At 46.7% G+C, this 23,509-nt stretch overlaps 1 protein-coding gene across 7 annotated transcripts in view; it reads left to right on the top strand.

Moving 5' to 3' along the window:
• LOC308676997 (solute carrier family 2, facilitated glucose transporter member 4-like) overlaps positions 1–21,581 on the top strand; it is a 35,124-nt gene extending 13,543 nt beyond the window's left edge. For 6 of the 7 annotated variants that reach the window (XM_081343093.1, XM_081343092.1, XM_081343095.1 and 3 more), the window contains exons 2-11: positions 1,344–1,460; positions 8,811–8,983; positions 10,217–10,341; positions 11,573–11,688; positions 12,768–12,930; positions 15,328–15,515; positions 15,618–15,722; positions 16,279–16,380; positions 16,987–17,190; positions 18,522–21,581. In XM_081343093.1, coding sequence (XP_081199219.1) covers positions 1,344–1,460; positions 8,811–8,983; positions 10,217–10,341; positions 11,573–11,688; positions 12,768–12,930; positions 15,328–15,515; positions 15,618–15,722; positions 16,279–16,380; positions 16,987–17,190; positions 18,522–18,725 — 1,497 coding nt within the window. In that variant the 3' untranslated portion in view covers positions 18,726–21,581. The remainder of the gene's footprint in view (positions 1–1,343; positions 1,461–8,810; positions 8,984–10,216; positions 10,342–11,572; positions 11,689–12,767; positions 12,931–15,327; positions 15,516–15,617; positions 15,723–16,278; positions 16,381–16,986; positions 17,191–18,521) is intronic. The other variant, XR_014028395.1, reaches the window with a different exon arrangement.
• Positions 21,582–23,509: the final 1,928 nt, after the last annotated feature.

Here is a 23,509-nt window from a genome sequence, read left to right as displayed (position 1 = left end):
GTTCTCCGTCCTTTCTCTCTCTGCCTTGTAGCGCAAGGTGTGGGCCACGAGGGCCGCCGCAGGGTGGCTCCAATCGAATACTTAAATAAAAATATTGATTTTTTTTTGAGCAAACTGGGCTCCTGGGGATAGCAGTTATAGAATTAATTACAGAATTATTCATAATTCTCCTCCTTCCATTGTTTGGACAGCTGGCATTGCTTCTGCCCTGTGAACTGACCTTTTTTGGGTGTGTGTGTGTGTGTGTGTGTGTGTGTGTTTGCAGGGTGTAGCAAAAAATGAAAAAAATATATAATTGCAGCAGGAAATAGATGATTATTTGGTCTCCTTAGGCTGGATCTGGCCTCTCTCCAAATATTTTATCTGCAAGGAATTCCAAAACCGTGCAAAACGGGGAGGGTTGAAGGATTGGGAAGAAAAACAGGGCATCTTCTGTGCCCGAGTGCGTGCCCTGTCTTGCACAGGGGGACGTTGCCCAAGGGGCTGTGCATTATGGGCCTGTGGCTGCATGTTTCCGAATCGGCCGGCTCTTCTTCGTCTGTCTCGCAATCAGATGGAGCAACTGGTAGAAAGAGCAATTGTAAAACTGGGCCACTTTTAAGATGGGTGGACTTCAACTCCCAGAATGCCCCCAGCCAGACTTGATGCCTGGGGAATTCTGGGCGTTGAAGTCCACCCATCTTCAAGGTGCCAAGTTTGAAAAACTTGTTAATCGATGGTGCCCAAACCCCACTATTTGATTTCAGGTGGTGTCAGGTGGCAGCCGGCTGGGAATTCTGGGAAAATTCCAGGGAATTCTGAGAGTTGCAGCTATTTTCAAACCAGTGGACTTCAACTCCCAGAATCCCTCGGCCAGCATTGCTGCCAGGAGTATTCTGGGAGTTGAAGTCCATCCATCCACACCCTAAGCATTTAAAGATGGCTGGACTTCAACTCCCAGAATTCTCCAGCTGGCATTGCTGCCTGAGGAATTCTGGGAGTTAAAGTCCACCCATCTACGCCCTAATCCAGGGGCGTTCAAACTTGGCCCTTTTATGACTTGTGGAGGAATTCTGGGAGTTGAAGTCCACAAGTCATAAAAGTTTGAACACTCCTGCCCTAACCATTTAAAGATGGCTGGACTTCAACTCCCAGAATCCCCCAGCTGGTACTACTGCCTGTGGACTTCTGGGAGTTGAAGTCCCCCTATTTTAAAATGGATACCGTTCGAAACAAAGAAAAACCCATTTTATTGAAGGGAACGTGCTTGTTTTTTGTTGTTGTTTTTTTACAATTCACCCCAAATGTGCCGGTGTCCCCCCTTTCTCCGTGCGGCGAAATTAACCAGGGATTCTGCTTTTCAGAGTGGCGAGGCGGCTGGAAATGGAATGACCCCCGTTTTACTCCTGTCTGTCCTCACGGCCATCTTGGGATCCTTGCAATTTGGATACAACATCGGGGTGATCAATGCACCCCAAAAGGTACCCCAAGGGAGCTGGGGTGGGTGGGTTCCTGGGGCGGGGCGGGGTGGGGGCAGTGAAGTCAGCAGAGTCCATTTTGCAAGAAGTCAAGAGATCCTGAAATCATTTCTGGGAGCCAGGCCTAGTTTTTTAGCAGGTGGGATTGACCGATTGATTATGTGGCATTAGGTCAGTGTCCCCTTTGAGTGACCACCTAGCTCACCGCGGGTCTTTCAGATGGGTGGATTTTGACTCCCAGAATTCCCCAGCCATCAATGGTTTGCCAGAATTCAGCATGGGTAAGAACCAATGTGGCTAGACTAGCTTTACCACATTTTTTGATGGAGTAATAGAATTCTTAATAGATGGTGGGAATGCGGTAGATGTAATATACCTTGACTTCAGCCAAGTGGGGAAAAAAACAACCCACGACAAGCTAAATTGATAAACAGGTTAAAAATGGGCTAGACGCATGACCATTAAATGGGAGACAGATATTCTGGGTGGGGAATTGTGGGAGTTGACGTCCACCAATCTTAAAGACTCTGAGGCTGAAAGCACCGATTTAGTTGAATCTTCTCCAGGAAGACTTCAGAAATTGTGAGCGCTGGAGGTTTTTAAGAAGAGGCTAGACAGTCACTTGTCTGAGATGGTGTAGGTTCTCCTGTTTAAGCGGAGGGCTGGACTAGAAGACCTCCAAGGGCCCTTCCAGTTCCTATTCTATTCTACTCTACTCTACTCTACTCTATTCTAATTATTCTATTCTATTCTATTCTATTCTATTCTATTCTATTCTATTCTATTCTATTCTATTCTATTCTATTCTATTCTATTCTATTCTATTCTATTCTATTCTACTCTACTCTACTCTACTCTACTCTACTACTCTACTCTACTCTACTCTACTCTACTCTACTCTACTCTACTCTACTCTTGTTGTTGTTGTTAGCTGCGAAGTCGTGTCCGACTTGGTATGTTGGCAATTTATTTATTTATTTATTTAATTAAATTTTTATACCGCCCTTCTCCCGAGGGACTCTAATTTGATCTCTAGTTCCTCTGCCTCTTCAAAATCCTGCCTGTACTTCTTGTAGTTCTCGATCCACATACTGCTGGAGTCTAGCTTGTAGGATTTTAAGCATAACTTTACTAGCATGAGAAATGAGTGCAATGGTGCGATAGTTTGAACATTCTTTGGCACTGCCTTTCTTTGGAATTGGAATGTAAACTGATCTTTTCCAATCCTGTGGCCACTCTTGAGTTTTCCAAATTTGCTGGCAAATTGAGTGTAGCACTTTTACTGCATCGTCTTTTAAGATTTTGAATAGCTCAGCTGGAATACTGTCACCTCCACTAGCTTTGTTGTTGCTCAGCTTTTCTAAGGCCCACTTCACTTCACATTCTAGGATGTCTGGCTCGAGGTCAGTGACCATCTCATTGTGATTATCAGGGACATTAAGCTCATTCTTGTATAGTTCTTCTGTGTAATTTTGCCACCTCTTCTTAATCTCTTCTGCCTCTGTTAGGTCCCTGCCATTTTGGTCCTTTATCATGCCCATTTTTGCATGAAACGTTCCCTTCATCTCCCCAATTTTCTTGAAAAGATCTCTGGTCCTCCCTATTCTATTGTTTTCTTCTATTTTTTTGCACTGTTCATTTAAGAAGGCATTCTTATCTCTTCTAGCTATTCTCTGGAATTCTGCATTCAACTGGGCGTATCTTTCTTTTTCTCCCTTGCCTTTCGCAATTCTACTCTGTTGTATGCTAATTATTCTATTCTATTCTATTCTATTCTATTCTATTCTATTCTATTCTATTCTATTCTATACTATTCTATTCTATTCTATTCTATTCTATTCTATTCTATTCTATTCTATTCTATTCTATTCTATTCTATTCTATTCTATTCTATTCTACTCTACTCTACTCTACTCTACTCTACTCTATTCTCTGAACAACTGGGGCAATTACGGTGGTAAACTGGGGCAAAACTCAAGCAATGTCTCCCCTAGCCACAGAATTTTTCCACTCAATTGTGGTCGTAAGTCAAGGACCCCACCCCCTGTTGCTTCTTCCAGTGAACTCTTTGTCTGGAGAACTTCCCCTCTTGCACACAACAGTGCAAATCACACAATGTGTGACAAAGGAAATATCAGACAGTCAAGCTCTTTGGCTGCTCCTGGGAAGGAAGGGAAAGCTGCAGGAAACGCTTATTGTTGTGATTTTGTTCCCAAAGGCACAACCGGCCAGGTTTAGTGGGCATTATAAATCTCCTAAAAGGCAAAAAAAGAGCCACTACAGTGTTTGCAACAGGAAAAATGTCTTAGGGGCCGCAGAGGGTGTTTCTTTCAATAATTTTCCACAGTGCCTCCTATTTCCGTACAGGGGGTCCTCGGCTTGTGAACACAATGGGGTCCCCACAATTTATGTTAAGTAAAATTCTATAAATTCCAAGGGGAGAATGTATGTTATGTAAGTAACACTTTGAGAGCAAGCAACTAAATTTCATTTTTAATCTGTGCCGTTGTGTCCACAGGGAAAAAAAATGACAGTAAAGATAGCCTAATCTAATCTAATCTTTGTTGTTGTTGTTAGCTGCGAAGTCGTGTCTGACCCATCGCGACCCCATGGACCACGTTCCTCCAGGCCTTCCTGTCCTCCACCATCTTCTGGAGTCCGTTTAAGCTCAAGATAGATGATAGATACATACATATATAGATACATAAAGTAGATGGAAGATGGATGGATGGACAGACAGATAGAAAAAGAGACACATAGGTAGAGGGAGAGATGATGGATGGATAGACAGACAAATAGATAGATGTTGTTGTTAGCTGCGAAGTCGTGTCCGACCCATCGCGACCCCATGGACCACGTTCCTCCAGGCCTTCCTGTCCTCCACCATCTTCTGGAGTCCGTTTAAGCTCACGCCTACTGCTTCAGTGACTCCGTCCAGCCACCTCCTTCTCTGTCGTCCCCTTCTTCTCTTGCCCTCAACCTTTCCCAGCATGAGGCTCTTCTCCAGTGAGTCCTTCCTTCTCATTAGGTGGCCAAAGGATTTGAGTTTTAGCTTCAGGATCTGGCCTTCTAAAGAGCAGTCAGGGTTGATCTCCTCTAGGACCGACCGGTTTGATCGCCTTGCAGTCCAAGGGACTCGCAGGAGTCTTCTCCAGCACCAGAGTTCAAAGGCCTCAATTCTTTGGCGCTCAGCCTTTCTTATGGTCCAACTTTCACAGCCGTACATTGCAACTGGGAAGACCATAGCCTTGACTATACGCACTTTTGTTGACAGGGTGATGTCTCTGCTTCTTAGTGTGCTGTCTAGATTTGCCATGGCTTTCCTCCCCAGGAGCAAGCGTCTTTTAATTTCTTGGCTACAGTCCCCATCTGCAGTGATCTTGGAGCCCAGGAAAATAAAATCTGTCACTACCTCCATTTCTTCCCCATCTATTTGCCAGGAATTGAGAGGGCCAGATGCCATGATCTTGGTTTTCTTAATGTTTAGTTTCAACCCAAGTTTTGCACTCTCCTACTTCACCCGCAACAAGAGGCTCTTTAGTTCCTCTTCACTTTCTGCCATTAGAGTGGTATCATCTGCATATCTTAGGTTGTTGATATTTCTTCCGGCAATCTTAATTCCAACTTTTGATTCATCTAGCCCTGCCTTTCTCATGATGTGCTCTGCATATAAGTTAAATAGGCAAGGCGACAGTATACAGCCTTGCCGGACTCCTTTCCCAATTTTGAACCAATCAGTGGTTCCGTGTCCAGTTCTCACTGTTGCTTCTTGGCCCGCATATAGGTTTCTCAAGAGACAAATAAGATGGTCTGGTACTCCCATCTCTTTAAGAACTTGCCACAGTTTGTTATGATCCACACAATCAACGGCTTTAGCATAGTCAATGAAGCAGAAGTAGATGTTTTTCTGGAACTCTCTAGCTTTCTCCATGATCCAGCGTATGTTGGCAATTTGATCTCTAGTTCCTCTGCCTCTTCGAAATCCTGCCTGTACTTCTGGTAGTTCTCGATCCACATACTGCTGCAGTCTAGCTTGTAGGATTTTAGGCATGACTTTACTAGCATGAGAACTGAGTGCAATGGTGCGATAGCTTGAACATTCTTTGGCACTGCCTTTCTTTGGAATTGGAATGTAAACTGATCTTTTCCAATCCTGTGGCCACTGTTGAGTTTTCCAAATTTGCTGGCAAATTGAATGTAGCACTTTTACTGCATCGTCTTTTAAGATTTTGAACAGCTCAGCTGGAATACTGTCACCTCCACTAGCTTTGTTGTTGCTCAGCTTTTCTAAGGCCCACTTCACTTCACATTCTAGGATGTCTGGCTCGAGGTCAGTGACCACCTCATTGTGATTATCAGGGACGTTAAGCTCATTCTTGTATAGTTCTTCTGTGTAATTTATGGATTTATGGAATTTATGGATTTATGGAACCATCTTCCGGTCGAGCTCCGGATGGCGCCTGACCTCCGCTCCTTCCGGCGCAATCTAAAAACTTACCTCTTTGAACAAGCTGGCCTAGCCTGATGGGATGGGGTTGGGTTTTATTAATGTGTTTTAACCTACTTTTTTAATGTGTTTTAACTTATTCGTGGGCATTTTGTTTAATCTTTTTAATTTTTGTATTTTGTCTTTTAATATGTACTGCCCTGTTCACCGCCCTGAGTCCTTCGGGAGAAGGGCAGTATACAAATAAAATAAATAAATAAATAAATTAAATAAATAAATAAATAAATAAATAAATAATTTTGCCACCTCTTCTTAATCTCTTCTGCCTCTTCTTAGGTCCCTGCCATTTTGGTCCTGCCCATTCATGCCCATTTTTGCATGAAACGTTCCCTTCATCTCTCCAATTTTCTTGAAAAGATCTCTGGTCCTCCCTATTCTATTGTTTTCTTCTATTTCTTTGCACTGTTCATTTAAGAAGGCATTCTTATCTCTTCTAGCTATTCTCTGGAATTCTGCATTCAATTGGGCGTATCTTTCTTTTTCTCCCTTGCCTTTCGCTTCCCTCCTTTCCTCCGCTATTTGCAAAGCTTCCTCAGACAGCCATTTTGCTTTCTTGCATTTCTTTTTCTTTGGGATGGTTTTGGTTGCTACCTGTTGTACAATGTCGCGAACCTCTGTTCATAGTTCTTCTGGCACTCTGTCTATCAGATCTAATTCCTTAAATCTATTTGTCACCTCTACTGTATATTCAACAGGGATATGATTTAATTCATACCTGAGTGGCCTAGTGCTTTTCCCTACTTTCTTCAGTTTAAGCCTAAACTTTGCAACGAGAAGCTCATGGTCTGAGCCACAGTCAGCTCCTGGTCTTGTTTTTACTGACTGTATAGAGCTTCTCCATCTTTGGCTGCAGAGCATATAGTCAATCTGATTTCTGTGTTGACCGTCTGGTGATGTCCATGTGTAGACCCGTCTCTTGGGTTGTTGGAAAAGAGTGTTTGCTATGACCATCGTATTCTCTTGACAAAATTCTATCAGCCTGTGCCCTGCTTCATTTTGTACTCCAAGGCCAAACTTGCCTGTTATTCCAGTTATCTTTTGGCTTCCTACTTTAGCATTCCAATCCCCCATGATGATAAGGACATCATTTTTGGGTGTTAGTTCTATAAGGTGCTGTAGGGCTTCATAGAACCGGTCAATTTCATCCTCTTCAGCACTGGTGGTTGGGGCATAGACTTGGACTACTGTGATATTGAATGGTTTGCCTTGGATTCGAACTGAGATCATTCTGTCATTTTGAGGATTGTATCCCAGTATTGCTTTTCCTATTTTTTATTGACTATGAAGGCTACTCCATAGGATTCTTGCCCGCAGTAGTATACCTGATGGTCATCTGAATTAAATTCACCCATTCCTGTCCATTTTAGTTCGCTGATACCTAAGATGTCGATGTTTAGTCTTGTCATCTCTTGTTTGACCACGTCCAGCTTTCCTTGATTCATGGATCTTACATTCCAGGTTCCTATGGAGAAAACATCTTTACAGCATCGGACTTTCCTTTCACCACCAGACACATCCACAGCTGAGCGTCCTTTCGGCTTTGGCCCAGTCGCTTCATTCTTTCTGGCGCTACTAGTACTAGCCCTCTGCTCTTCCCCAGTAGCATATTGGACGCCTTCCGACCTGAGGGGCTCATCTTCCAGCGTCATATCGTTTTGCCTTTTGGTACTGTCCATAGGGTTTTCATGGCAAAGATACTGGAGTGGGTTGCCATTTCCTTCTCCAGTGGATCACGTTTTGTCAGAACTCTCTGCTATGACCTGTCCGTCTTGGGTGGCCCTGCACGGCATAGCTCATAGCTTCATTGAATTACGCAAGCCCCTTCGCCACGACAAGGCAGTAATCCATGAAGGGGAATCTAATCTAGTCTAGTCTAATCTAATTTTATCCAATCTAATTTAATCTAGTCTAGTCCAGTCCAGTCCAATCTATTCCAGTCTAACCCAACCGAATCCAGTCCAATCCAATCCAATCCAATTTAATCTAATCCAGTCTAGTCTGGTCTAGTCTAATCTAATTTTATCCAATCTAATCCAATCTAATCTAGTCTAATCTAATTTTATCCAATCTAATCTAGTCTAGTCCAATCCAGTGCAATCTATTCCAGTCCAACCCAACCCAACCCAATCCAATTTAGTCTAATCTAATCCAGTCTAGTCTAGTCTAGTCCAGTCCAGTCCAATCCAATCCAACCCTATCCAACCCAATCTAATCTAGTCTAGTCTAGTCTAGTCCAATCCAATCCAACCCAACCCGATCCAATCTCCTTTCTCCAACACTGGAGGTTTTTAGGAAGAGACTGGACAGCAACTTGTCTGACATGATAGAGGGTTTCCTGCCTGAGCAGGGGGTTGGAGTAGATGATCTCCAAGGTCCCTTCCAAGTCTGTTATTCTGTTATTCTTTTTTTCCCCTTCCTTCCTTCCTTCCTTCCTTCCTTCCTTCCTTCCTTCCTTCCTTCCTTCCTCCCTCCCTCCCTCCCTCCCTCCCTCCCTCCCTCCCTCTCTTCTCCAACACTGGAAGTTTTTAAGAAGAGACTGGACAGCTATTTGTCTGAAATGGTCTAGGGTTTCCTGCCTGAGCAGGGGGCTGGACTAGATGACCTCCAAGGTCCCTTCCAACTCCTTCTCCTTCTCCTTCTCCTTCTCCTTCTCCTTCTCCTTCTTCTTCTTCTTCTTCTTCTTCTTCTTCTTCTTCTTCTTCTTCTTCTTCTTCTTCTTCTTCTTCTTCTTCTTCTTCTTCTTCTTCTTATTATTATTATTATTATTATTATTATTATTATTATTATTATTATTATTATTATTATTATTATTATTATTATTATTATTATTATCATCATCCTCCCAGATCATCGAGCAGAGCTACAACGCCACCTGGATGCACCGGCAAGGTGTGGCCAATATCTCCTCCATCGACCCGGCCATGCTGAACCTGCTGTGGTCTCTCTCGGTCTCCATCTTCTCTCTGGGGGGGATGCTCTCCTCCTTCCTGGTGGGCGTGGTCTCCGAATGGCTGGGCAGGTGAGACCCCCCCTTCCCTCCCGGGGTGAAGGGGCCCATCCTCTGAGCATGGGCAGAACGCCCTGCAACGGAGAAAAGGTCAGGCCGAAGCAGCCGGAGCCCTGCGCAAATGGCAGAAGCTGGCAACTTTACAAATAGTCCTCGACTTACGACTACATGCTGGTAGTCCTCAGTTTACGGCTACAAGCTGGCAGTCCTCAACTTACAGCTACATGTTGGTAGTCCTCAATTTATAGCTACAAGCTGGCAGTCCTCAACGTATGACTACATGCTGGTAGTCCTCAACTTACGGCTGCAAGCTGGCAGTCCTCAACTTGCAACTACATGCTGGTAGTCCTTAATTTACGACTACATGGTGGTAGTCCTCGATTTATGAGGTGCTGCATGTGGTCGTAAATATAAGCCAGTCCTGGGTGCCCCAAATGCAGGCATGTGACCACAGGGTAATTCAGAAGTGGGTGGGGGAGGTGTCTGTTATAGCTTTGAACAGACCCCAAGTGACCAGTCATAAGCTGAGGACTGCCTATAATTGCAGCCCTGCGCAAAACCTTTTTTGAAAGGGGATCATTTCACACGTGATGGGTGGTCCTTCGCTTAAGGCGGAGTCCAAAATTTCTGTGGCCAATCAATGCAATTAGGTAACTTTCACCCTGTTTGATGACCTTTCTGGCTATGGTCATTAAGCGAATTGCAGCGGTCGTTAAGTGAGTTGCACAGTTGTTAAGCGAATCCAGTTCCCCCCCCTTCAGAAGGTCGTCAAAACGGGATCATGTGATCCCGGGACACTGCGACCATCATAAATGCGAGTCAGTCGCCAAGCGTCCGAATTTTGACTACGGGGACGTCACGGGGTGTGAAAAACAGACGCCCGTCATCTCTTTCGGTGCCCTTCTAACCTTGAACGGCCACTAAAATGAACCATCGTAAGTCGAGGACTGCCTGCATGGAGACGTTTCCTACGGCTTCTCAGCTGTGGGGGACTCCAGTGGTGGGAACCAGCCCCAAACTGGGTTTGATCCTAGGTAAATGGATGGTCACAACACGGTCTGATCGGGGTTCGCTTTGGGAAGGGAGCAAAGTTCCTCTCCGCAGCTCCCGGTCCTTCCTTCGCGGGGAAACCCCCCAGAAGCGGATGGGACGCCCCCCCCAGTTGGGTGCAGGCTGGCCCCTATGGGCTCCCCCCCCCAAAAGGGCTTCATTGTCCACACACATTGTCCTCTTCTCTCCTTCCAGGAAAAGAGCCATGATCGTCAACAACGGTCTGGCCTTCCTCGGCGGTGGCTTGATGGGGCTGGCCAAGCTGGGCAAGTCGTACGAGATGATGATCTTCGGGCGGTTTGTGATCGGGGCTTTCTCAGGTACCCGAGGGGGGGGGGACAGGCTCATGTGGGGGGAGGATGAAGGGAGAGGCTGGCTTTCCTACTGTCGGACCCGTGGGTCCTGCAGGGGAGAGGGAGCCCAGAGGAAGAGAGTTATGGGGGCACTAGAACTCACCGTCTCCTGGCGATGGGCTGGCTTTTGTGCCTAAGGTGAACTAGAACTCACCGTCTCCCGGTGAGTAGGCTAAAGTCACCCGGCTGGCTTACTTGCCTAAGACAGGACTAGAACACCATCTCCCGGTGATCAGGCTAAAGTCACCCGGTTGGCTTTCGTGCCTAAGACAGGACTAGAACTCACTGTCTCCCGGTGATCAGGCTAAAGTCAACTGGCTGGCTTTCATGCCTCAGGCAGGACTAGAACTCACCGTCTCCTGGCGATGGGCCCAAAGTCACCCAACTGGCTTTTGTGCCTAAGGCGGGACTAGAACTCACCGTCTCCTGGTGATTGGTCCAAAATCACCAAGTTGGTTATCAGGGCTAAAATGGGACTAGAACTCCCTGTCTCCTGGTGATTGAGCTAAAGTCACCCAGTCAGCTTTCATGCTAAAGGTGAGACTAGAACTCACATCTCCTGGTGACTGGCCCAAAGTCACCCAGCTGGCTTTTAAATAGGACTAGAACTCTCTGTTTCAATTGCACCGAATCAGCCTTGACTAAAATAGTATCTCTGTGCAATCAAGGCACGAATGAATGAAAGAATGAATGAATGAATGGAAGAATGAATGAATGAATGGAAGAATGAATGAATGAATGAATGAATGAAAGAATGAATGAATATCATTCCAACCCACCAGCTTTCCAATCAGCCAAGCCACTTCCCTACTAATCTACAATATGAGAAGGTGAAGAAAAATACCCAAAGATCAAAAGAAGCTGGGCTGCTCATGGGGGGGGGGCTTCTGGGATGAGCGAACCCAGGGCGACCCTCAATTTGGCAAGCCCTTCCTGTCGAACCTCCACGTTCAGGAGCAGCGTGCCTCTATGCTGGGCCAGTGATGGTTTTTCAAGATGGTTTTTTTTTCCTCCAAGAGGAAGCACTTCCGTGGATTCCTCCTTCGGGTAGATGCAATTTAGCGGTCACACACACACACACACACACACACACACACACACAGAAAAAGAGAGAGAGAGAGAGAGAGAGAGAGACACAGACAGACACACACACACACACACACACACACAAACCGCTTTCTCCCTCTCTGTGTGCCAGGATTTGCCTCTGGACTTGTCCCCATGTATGTGGGGGAGATCGCCCCCACCAAGCTTCGGGGGGCTTTGGGGACCCTGAACCAGCTGGCCATTGTCATCGGGATCCTATTTGCCCAGGTAAGCGGCCTACGCACCCCTCTCCCCATGTTTGAGATTTTTTTGGGGGGGGTTGGGTTGCATGGAGGGGATCAGGTCAAAGAGGGCTCGGCACCGACGGGTGGGGGGGGGAGTTGGCCTTGACTTACCCTGACTTGTAACGAAAATGTGGGGTTCCCCCCTCCTGTGATAAGGGCAGGGGTCTTCAAACATGGCCCTTTGATGACTTGTGGACTTCAACTCCCAGAATTCTTCAGCCAGGCACGGCTCCTCCTCCTCCCTTCTCAGAGAGCAGCAAGGACCCCTCAGTTCTCCTCCTCCTCCTCCTCCTCCTCCTCCTCCTCCTCCTCCTCCTCCTTGCACTGATGATGCTACCGTTGGGTCATGAAACAACCAAGCTAGCACCAAGGACCCCACAGTCGTCCTCCTCCTCCTCCTCCTCCTCCTCCTCCTCGCACTGATGATGTTACCGTTGGGTCATGAAACAACCAAGCTCAGAGAGCACCAAGGACCCCACAGTCCTCCTCCTCCTCCTCCTCTTCCTCCTCCTCCTCCTCCCTTCTAGCACTGATAATGTCACCTAGTTGGGTCGTGAAACAACCCAGCTCAGACAGCACCAAAGACCCCTCTTTTCAACCTTGAGCTACAAAAGTACTCCTCTAGGCCAGATATGTCAAACACAAGGCCCGGGGGCCGGATCCGGCCCACGAAGTGGTTTCATGTGGCCCACGAAGCCATCCTGGAAACAGTGAGGGAATGGCCCCCGCTGCCTTGGCCCTGGCCCAGAGACCCTCCTCCTGCCAGAGACCCCCAGATCTGTCCCACTCCTGCCCAGGCTCCCATAGGCACCCTTGATGCCAACGATGTAGAGCTGGCCACGCCCACCCAGTAGGCCATACGCACTCTAGCCACACCCACACAGTAGGCCATGCCCACCCAGGCCACACCCACCCGGCCCCTTGAGGGCAACCGCAATGCTGATGCGGCCCTCAATGAAATTGAGTTTGACGCCCCTGCTCTAGGCACCAATAGTTAGCTTGGCGTCTTCCCGTTGATTGCACGTTGGTCTTGAACTAGCCGCTTTACCCCCCCTGCCACAGGTGTGCGGCCTGGACACCCTGCTGGGCAACGAGACCTACTGGCCGCTCCTGATGGGCATCACCGTGGTGCCCTCCATCTTTCAGCTGCTGCTCTTCCCTTTCTGTCCGGAGAGCCCGCGCTACCTGTACATCATCCGAAACAAGGAATCAAAGGCCAAAGAGAGTGAGTACGGATTGTCCTTCACCTACGTGGCCAAAATGTCCGTTGCAAAGTGAGGCACTTCTGACATGAGCGATGCCCCGTTTTACAACCTTTCTGGCCGCCGTTGTTAAGCAAATAATTTATTGAAATAGCAGCATGTTGCGCACGTCGTGAACTTGGCTCGGGGTGTGTGTGACGAGTGGTGACCGTGGAAACGCGGGACGGTTGCTGGGCATACAAATTTGGATCGCGCAACCGCAGGGATGCTGTGATGGTTGCAAATCTGAGGACCCGTCGTAAGTCACCGTTGTAACCTGGAACGGCGGCTAAATGAACGCTCGTAATTTCATTTTTTTTGTATAGATTTTATTAGTTTTTATGGGGTTAGGATTAGGGTTAGGTTGGGGTTTTTCCCAAATAACATTCTCAACATTTAGCCAACAGCGTAATGTCAGGGTTCCTGTGTTTAACAAACAATAATGGGTAATAGTTAATTATCATAAACAATAGGTTAATTAATCACTCAATAGCCTTCTGTGTTCCACTTGGAGAGTGGGCAACTAAATTTCATTTTTGATGTGTGCCATTGTGCCCACAGTAAAAAAAATGACAATAAAGGTTATCTTCTTGCTAATATATGTTCAAAACTACGTTATCACGTTCCTTTCTTTTTAATTCGTCTTTCTAGCCATGGATAGACATTATCCCACGTTCTAAAGCACGTGGAGTCCTCTTTCTGTTTTATCTTTAAAGTCAATCTATCCATTTTTGAACACTCAATTAGAGCTTCTTCAGCTGGTTAAAGTTTTCATTTCCCCCCAATGTTGAGCAAATACAATTCTTGCGGCTGTTAAGTACGTGCCATATTAAATATCTGCAATCTTTCTCAGAATTGGCTCCTATTCTCCCTAACAAAAATCGTCCTGCTTTAAAGTCTATTTGTAATTGAAGACAACATAGAGTAGAGCAGGAGTCCACGACCCCCGGGTCCATGGACCGGTACCGGGCCGTGGCACAAACAAGCAAAGCCCCATCTGGGGATGCAGGCAGCACACGAAACCACACACTTGCTGGTCCATGTAAAAACCTCTCTCCAGGGAACCGGGGGTCCCCGGTGCCTGAAAGGTTGGGGACCTCTGTAGAGTTTTCCCTGAATAAAATGCAGGGAGGAGATGTCTGTTCAACTAGGCCAGGGGTGTCCAACCTCGATCGCTATTTGTGGACTTCAGCTCCCAGAATTCCTCGGCCGGCTCTTTTTTTTCCCCCTCCCACGATGCTAAAGTCAAGGTATATTATCTTCACTGCATACCCACCGTCCGTTAAGAAAGTTACCCGATTAAAAAAAAAAGGCGAGAAAATAGGTCTAGCCGTATTTGTTTTTGTCCCGTCCGTGTTGAATTCTGTTTAACCCTTGCTGGCTGGAGAATTCTGGGAGTTGAAGTCCTGAAGTCTTAAAGCGGCTGAGGTTGGAGACCCGTGGGTTGTAGTAGAAGGGAACAATTTGGCTAGGAAATGAATATTCTGGACCGCGTGGAGGAGGAAGGCTGCTAAGGGAATCTCCTGAGGGAGTAGCGAGGAATTCTGCTCATGCTCTGGGTCGCTCTTGTGCAATATGCTTAGCGTTACTCTAAGCCAGACATGTCAAACACAAGGCCCGGGGGCCGGATCTGGCCCGCAAAGTGGTTTCATGCGGCCCCCGAAGCCATCCTGGAAACAGTGAGGGACCGGCCCCTGCTGCCTTGGCCCTGGCCCAGAGACCCTCCTTCTGCCAGAGACCCTCAGATCTGTCCCACTCCTGCCCAGGCCCCCATAGGCACCCTTGATGCGAACGATGTAGAGCTGGCCACGCCCACCCAGTAGGCCATACGCACTCTAGCCACACCCATGCAGTAGGCCACGCCCACCCTGGCCACACCCACCTGGCCCCCTGAGGGCAACCGCAGTGCTGATGCGACCCTCAATGAAATTGAGTTTGACACCCCTGCTCTAAGCCAACCAAGGTACAAAATGACTAAAAGTCTTTGGAAGAGGGTTAGCCAGCAGCCAGCTTGGCGACCCCTGAGTTAAAGATAAGTCTTCTGATCTGTTTCTGCCTTCTCTCACCTTCTCACTGGTGACCTTATTTCTGGATCCACCAATGGAATCCTGTCCATTTCCGCCCCCCCCCCAATCCATTACCCTCCAGGTGCATTGACCTCCCCAAATCCTGAGCTAACATCGTAAGGGATGCTGGGAATTGCAGTCCTGGTACTGTAGCAAGGACTGGAATGATCCTTCAAGTCAACTCAACGGTTGGCCAACTTCTTCTCCCATCCCGTCTTTCTGCCGTTCCCGGGGTTCTCTATTTATCCTTTCTGTCCTAACCTGCCCCATTGGGGGGGCTCACCCCCCCTTGCTAACGTCCATGCCCCCCCCCAGGTCTCAAGCGGCTAACCGGCTGCCAGGACGTGAGTGGCGCATTGACAGAGATGAAGGAGGAGAAACGGCGTATGGACATGGAACACAAGGTCTCCATCTTGCAGCTCTTCCGTTCCCGCATTTACAGTCAGCCCCTCTTGATCGCCGTGGTCCTACAGCTCTCCCAGCAGTTGTCGGGCATCAACGCGGTGAGTGGGGCTGCCGGAGGGAGGGAGGGAGGGAGGGCAAAAGTGGGGCAGGGCCAGGGGACCCCAAAGGACCAGGACGAACCTTCTCCGTTCCTTCGGTAGGTCTTCTATTACTCAACTGACATCTTGACCAAAGCCGGTTTGGAACAGCCCATCTACGCGACCATCGGAACGGGCGTGGTGAACACCATCTTCACCATCATTTCGGTAAGGGGTCCTGCCTCTCCTCGACCCTCGGGGTGGGGGTGGGGGGGTGGTCCCCCAAGAGCAGGAGTCCCCAAACCAGGTTACTTTAAGATGGGTGGACTTCAACTCCCAGAATTCCCCAGCCAGCGTGGCTGGTGGAGCAGAGCGAACGTGGTTAAGCTCCTTTTGTCACTTTTTGTTTTTTGGATAGGGTGACTTTCTTAATAGATGGTGGGTAGGAGGTGAACGTAATATAACTTGACTTCAGCAAAGTGGAGAAAAAAGAGACTACAGCTGGGGGATTCTGGGCGTTGAAGTCCACCAGTCGTAAACTCTGCTATCAATAATTTGCTCCAGAAATTGATATAAACATTGAAATAAAAGAATAACAGAGTTGGGAGGGACCACGGAGGTCTTCTAGTCCAACCCCCTGCTCAATTTGCGATAAGAATCGAAATTTGCTATCCATAACTTGCTATAGAAATCAAGCAGCTGTTAGGATCGCCCACCTACCCCACCCTGCTTCCTCTGGGGAGGACTCCTGGCGGCTTTTGCTCACCTGTTTCCTCTCTTCCAGGTGTTCCTGGTCGAGCGGGCGGGAAGACGGACGTTACACATGGTGGGCTTATTTGGGATGGGCATCTGTGCCCTGTTGATGATGACCTCGCTTCTCCTTTTGGTGAGTAGCTGGACCAAGGGTGCCCCTCTTGAGGGCTGGAATTCACTGCAAACAACATCTGGTGGCGGTGAGTTCCACCGTCGCTTAATCTGAACCAAGAGATATCTCATTTCCTTTTGCGAGACAGGAAAATGCATGTGTCCTCCCCACTCCAGCGGGTCACCGAAAGGGCCCTTTTCACCACAGGGAGGGGATCGCAATCGGTCCCCAAATTTCTGCCGCTAAGCAAGACAAGTCATTAAGCGAGTTTTGCCCTGTCGTGTGACCTTTCCCAACAAAATCCCTGCCATTGTTAAGCTAGTCATTAAGGGAATCTGGGTCTTCCCCACTGACTTTGCTTGTCAGACGGGATCACGTGATCCCTCTGGGACGCTGCGACCGTTGTAAATAGGAGTCGGTTGCCAAGCGGCCGAATTTGGATGACCTGACCGCAGGGACACTGCGACGGTTATTAAGTGTGAAAAACGGTCACGGGTCCCTTTTTTCCAGTGCCGTTGGTAAGTTCGGTCACTAAACAAAACGGTTGTAAATCGAGGACCGACTTGTTTGGGACTTTGCCATCCAGAAAAATCCGCTGAGAAAAAATCTGTCTCCTGCCCTTGACAGAAAAGTGTTGCCTGGATGGGTTACTTGAGCATGGTGGCTATTTTCGCCTTCGTGGCCTTCTTCGAGATTGGGCCGGGCCCCATCCCGTGGTTCATCGTGGCCGAGCTGTTCAGCCAGGGGCCCCGTCCGGCTGCCATGGCGGTGGCCGGCTTTGCCAACTGGACTAGCAACTTCATCGTCGGCATGAGTTTCCCCTCCATCCAGGTCAGCCTGAGGCCGCAGTAAGGCCATATTTTTAGTCCTTGCTTTCCGGTGTTGTTCGATGGTGCGTAAAGAAGCTTTTCGCCATCGGCTGATTATCTGAATGGCATAGCACCAAAGGAGAGAGGGAGGAGGAGGGAAGAGGAAAACAAAACTCTCGGAGATCAACCCTTCAGTTATAGAGGGCTGGACTAGAAGACCTCCAAGGTCCCTTCCAGCTCTATTCTATTCTATTCTATTCTATTCTATTCTGTTCTGTTCTGTTCTGTTCTGTTCTGTTCTGTATTTTATTATTCTATTCTATTCTATTCTATTCTATATTTTATTATTCTATTCTATTCTGTATTTTATTATTCCATTCTATTCCATTACTTATTTTATTATTCTATTCTATTCTATTCTGTATTTTATTATTCTATTCTATTCTATTCTATTCTATTCTATTCTATTCTATTCTATTCTATTCTATTTTTTATTATTCTATTCTATTCTGTATTTTATTATTCCATTCTATTCCATTACTTATTTTATTATTCTATTCCATTCTATTCTATTCTGTATTTTATTATTCTATTCTATTCTATTCTATTCTATTCTATTCTATTCTATTCTGTTCTGTTCTGTTCTGTTCTGTTCTGTATTTTATTATTCTATTCTATTCTATTCTATTCTATATTTTATTATTCTATTCTATTCTGTATTTTATTATTCCATTCTATTCCATTACTTATTTTATTATTCTATTCTATTCTATTCTGTATTTTATTATTCTATTCTATTCTATTCTATTCTATTCTATTCTATTCTATTCTATTCTATTCTATTCTATTCTATTCTATTCTATTTTTTATTATTCTATTCTATTCTGTATTTTATTATTCCATTCTATTCCATTACTTATTTTATTATTCTATTCCATTCTATTCTATTCTGTATTTTATTATTCTATTCTATTCTATTCTATTCTATTCTATTCTATTCTATTCTATTCTATTCTGTTCTATTCTATTCTGTATTTTATTATTCTATTCTATTCTATTCTATTCTATTCTATTCTATTCTATTCTATTCTATTCTATTCTATTCTATTCTATTCTATTCTATTCTATTCCAACCCTATGTTTTCTATGATTTTGGGCGGGAAGGTAGACTAGAAGACCTCCAAGGTGCCTTCTAGCCGTGTGTCTCTATGATCTTGGGCAGCGGGTTGGACCTGAAGACCTCCAAGGTCCCGTCCAGCCCTTTGTTTTCTATGATATTGGGCGTAGGGGTGGGGGTTGGACTAGAAGACCTCAAGGTCCCTTCCAACTCTGTCCTTCTGTTCCCCCTGGCAGGAGGCCATTGGCCCTTACGTCTTCCTCCTCTTCGCCATCCTGCTCTTCATCTTCTCCGCCTTCACCTACCTCAAGGTGCCTGAGACTCGGGGGCGCACCTTTGATGACATTGCCGCCACATTCCGACGTACCCCGTCGTTGCTGGACCGGGAGATCAAGCCTTACACGGAGCTGGATGAGCTGAGCCCGGACGGTCACGAATGAAGACGGGGTGGTGGGCGTGGGCGTGGCTGGGATGGGAGTTTGCGGAGAGGGAAAGGAGACCACAAGGCACGGAATCGGGGACGGTGGCAAAAAAAGAGCGGGTTTTGTTCAGCACTTTACAGCCTGGAGGCTTGGCCGGAAGATCTCAGGGTCTCGGCCAAACGGTTTCTTGGGTCCGGTTGCCTTTATTATTATTGTTATTATTATTTTCTAATTGTTCGTTTTTAAGAGAAAAGCAATCGATTGTTTTCATCGGACGGTCCGGGAGGGCAGGTGTCACGGTCACTGCTGTAAATAAGGCTTTGGGGTGGAAAGATGCCCTCTGGGTAGCCCCGTTTGGCCTAGATTGTTTCCCCCTCAGTTTCCTAGAGCACTTTCGGAAGCTTGAACCAGTCCCCCCCACCCCCCAAGGAAAGAAAGACACAGACTGGCTGCCAACGAACCCTCTTCCGAAGACTTTTCTTCCTTTTGTACCTGGCTGGCTTGGGATCGTGCTAAGCCCTGAGTGCCCCAGAGCATGGGCAGAGTTCCTTGCTGACCCTTCAGGAGGTTCCCACAGGCAGGCTTACTCTTTTCCCCGATCCAGAATATCCATTTTTCCCAGGAAACGTTTGACACCTTCTAGACCAGGGGTGTCCAAACGTGGCCCCTTTAAGACCTGTGGACTTCGACTCCCAGAATTCCTCAGCCGTTCCTTTTTTCATTTTAGTTTTTTAAACTTTGCTGAAGTCAAGATATATTACGCCAACTGCATTCCCACCATCTATTAAGAAAGTTACCCGATCAAAAAATAAAAGTAGTCCGGTCACATTTGTTTCTGTCCTATAAACACTGAGTTCTGGTAAAAGCTTGCCGGCTGGGGAATTCTGGGAGTTGAAGTCCACAATGCTTAAAGTGGCCAAGACTGGAAAAACCTCAGACTAGACATCAAACCCTGAATGTGTGATTAAGGCTGAGGCCAAACAAGAAGATGGCGACCGAAGAGGTGGGATGACCTGTAGACCTTCTCTGGTCCTCCACGGTGACCTTGTGACTCCTAAGCCCATCTCCAGAGAAAGGACTACAAGTTCCCTGCCAAGGCCTGCAAGATTTGGAGAGAGAGGGAGGCTGCTTTCTGTGGACCAGTGTTTCCAGCCTCAGCAACGTTAAGAAGGGTGGACTTCAACTCCCAGAATTTGTGGGCTTCCACTGACTCCCAGAATTCCCCAGCCAGCATTTTTGGCTTCAACTAACTCCCAGAATTCCCCGGCCAGCATTTGTGGGCTTCCACTAACTCCCAGAATTCCCTAGCCAGCATTTGTGGGCTTCCACTAACTCCCAGAATTCCCCGGCCAGCATTTGTGGGCTTCAACATATCCCAGAATTCCCCAAACAGCGTGCATGTTCTTCAGCGGCCACTGTTGAATTCTGGGAGTTGAAGTCCACCCGTCTTAAGAGTCGCTGAGGCTGAGAAGCACTGCAATATACAACTTTCCCTCGGTTGCTACCTTGGGTGGGTGGGGGATTCCCCCCCGCCCCGTTGACCCCTCTTTCCTGGACCTCCCTCTGAGTCGGGGGTCCGAGTGCGAGAGACAGAGCTGAATGGACCTCTTGCAATGAAAGCCTCACACCACATGACCCGTTCCTGGTGCCGGGTCATGATCAGGTGGCACAGTTAACACCCCCCCCTCCCCGCAGCCTTCTTCAGCCTCTCCTGGGTCCCCGTGATTATGAGACCACTGCCCCCCCCGCCCCAAAACCACTACAGATGTTTGCCCTGAGATTAAAAAAGGGGAGGAAAAAAACCTTATACTGGAGCTGAAAGTTGTTAGGATTAAAAAAAAGGAAAAAAAGGCTGCAAATTACAAAAAAAGGGTGGTTTTGCAAGGGACTTATTTTGCTGAGCACATTCACGTACCAATAAAGGAGAATATGTGTAGCTCAGGGATGAAATGAGGGGTGGTCCCTAGTGCTCTCTGAGCTGGGTGATTTTCTTGCAGACGTCTCGTGACCCAACTTGGTTACATCATCAGGGCTAGGAGGGTGGGGGGGTTGCACACCGGAAGGGGGGAGGAGGAGGAGGAGGAGGAGGAGGAGGAGGAGGAGGAGGAGGAGGAGAACTAATGGATCCTTGGTTCTCTCTGAGCTGGGTGGTTTTCTGGCAGACGTCTCGTGACCCAACTAGGGAACATCATCAGGGCTAGAAGGGAGAGTGGGGTTTGTTCAGGACTGAGCTGGTTTGAACCTGGTTTAATTCTGCCCGTCCACAGCTCAGGAACTCCCTTTTTTTTCAAAGACGGGAACATTAATTAATGGAATTAATTTTGGAGCAAAGATCTGTGGTTGTCTTACACTTTCTAAAATGGCCTTAGGTTTCGATTCCTTCTTTGATTCCTCCGTGCTTTTAAACCCCTGCAATTTTCAAGAACCTTTTTGCATCTATAAAGAGTGCCTAGAATTGGGTTATTTCTATTTTATTATTTTATTATATTATTTTATTTATTTTGTTTTATTTTATATATTTTATTTTATTTTATTTTGCTATGAAATCATGGAGTTTTAAAAACAGAAGCCAGACAGGCTGCATCGCACCAGAAAATTCGACCACCCAGTGCGGGCGGGGGAAGTCAAAAACGGAGAAATGAAAAAGATGCGAGACTCTACGCATTTTTTTTTTTTAAAAAAGGATCTTTTTCCTCCAACTTTGTATAATTGCAGAATGGAGTTTGTTCAGAGGGGGCTTTGTGTCGCGCGGAAAAAAAAATGTCTTAACCTAGCCGGTGGGTTTTTGCGTGCGCGTGTGTGTGCATGTTTAATTTTGTATTTCTAGGGGGGGGAAACGGTATTTGTATATAAAGAATAGATGGCTATACACTGTTTGAATGCTCGGCCATTTCCTAAAAAGGCGAGTCTCTTGAAGCCCACGGGAATGTTAAGATGCCACGCCAAATCTCGGTTAATCGCTTTAAGACAAACCAGGAGAAGGTTTTGCTCCCAAATGCGTCCTTGGTGGGTCCCTGCAGAGAGTTCTTCCTGAAGAACTTTGGAGCAATCCTGGACTTCCTTCGGCCGATATTTACACGGCTTCCTTTTCTGAGAAACTTCTGACCTCGTCTGAGAATGTGGCTTTTTATCCCAATGCCCCCCAGGGCTTGCATTTTCCCAGAGCAGGGAAGCGGGGGGGGGGGGGGGAAAGAGAAATATTTCTGGCATCTTTAGGCAAAGCAGCTGAATCAGCTCCCCAGCCAGCAGCATTTGATGGGCTGCAAAGACTTGGCCCATCTGACAGGGGTGTGTGTGTTTGTGTGTGTGTGTGTCGCACCCTGCTGTTTCTCCTCAGATTTCTCCCCCCCCCACCCCATGGGCTCTTAGAACATAGAATCTAAGGAAGAGACCTTGGAGGTTAATGAATAGAATAGAATAGAATAGAATAGAATAGAATAGAATAGAATAGAATAGAATAGAATAGAATAGAATAGAATAGAATAGAATAGAATAGAATTAGAAATAAGGAATAGAATAGAATAGAATAGAATAGAATAAGAATAAGAAAGGAATGGAATAAATATAGGAATGAAGAATGGAATAGAATAGAATAGAATAGAATAGAATAGAATAGAATAGAATAGAATAGAATAGAATAGAATAGAATAGAATAGAATAGAAAATAAGGAATAGAATAGAATAAGAATGGAATGGAATAAATATAGGAATGAAGAATGGAACAGAATAGAATAGAATATAGGAATGAAGAATAGAATAATAATAGAATAGAATGGAATAGAATGGAATGGAATGGAATAGAATAAATATAGGAATGAAGAATAGAATAATAGAATAGAATGGAATGGAATGGAATAGAATAGAATATAGGAATGAAGAATAGAATAGAATTCTCCCTGCCTGGAGAATAGGTGGACACCCCTCTCCCCTCTTCTTTGGGGCAGCCCCTCAAATAATGAAATGCTGCTATCATGTCCCCCCTTGTCTTCCTCTTCATTAAACTGGACACCCCCAATTCCAGCCACTGTTCCTTATAGGTTTTAGCCTCCAGTCCCCTGATCACCTTTGTTGCTCTTCTCTGCACTCTTTCAAGACCCTTAGCATCTTTTTGTATTGTGATGCAAGAACTGTGGGTAGGAACTACCTGACTTTTTTTTTTGGGGGGGGGAACAAAGAGTCCCACCCAGGTGCACGGCTTCTCCTGGGCAGACCTGAGCCAAGCACTAATAATAATAAAGTTGGAAGGGACCTTGGAGGTCATCTAGTCCAACCCCCTGCTCAGGCAGGAAACCCTATACCTCTCCCCTGTGTCAACATGGCATTTCCCGGGTGGGAAGAAGCTGCCACTCCTGGGCGCTGGAAAAGGAGCCAAATTAGGAAAAGCCAGCAAGGCTCAACCCTTGAGGCGGGACAAGGCTGCAGACACCCCCAACTTAACAGAATCCCTTCCTAACAGAGGTCGTCTAATCCAGCCCCGGACCACACCAGACAAATGGCTGCCCAGTCTCTTCTTCAACGCCTCCAGGGACGGAGCACCTGCAACTTCTGGTGGCAAGTCGTTCCGCTGACTAATTGTCCTGTAACTACTCAGCAGTCCTTTCCAAACAAGGGGCCAGTTTTGCCGGCCACATCTGTCTTTCCAGAAGGGATTACAAAGCCCTGGCATCCTCCTGTCAAGCATTGGCTGCAATTCCTTCAAGGCAAAAAGATTGCCCGGATTGTCGAGTTCCTTTCCTTAACACACAACTGGAACCCAGAAAGCCCAACTCGCAACCTTTGCGTGCTCCACCCGGCAAAAGTTT

Source organism: Vipera berus, assembly GCF_964194415.1.
Source record: "Vipera berus genome assembly, chromosome: Z".
Classification (NCBI taxonomy): Eukaryota; Metazoa; Chordata; class Lepidosauria; order Squamata; family Viperidae; genus Vipera; species Vipera berus.
This window is presented reverse-complemented; position numbering and strand designations above follow the sequence as displayed.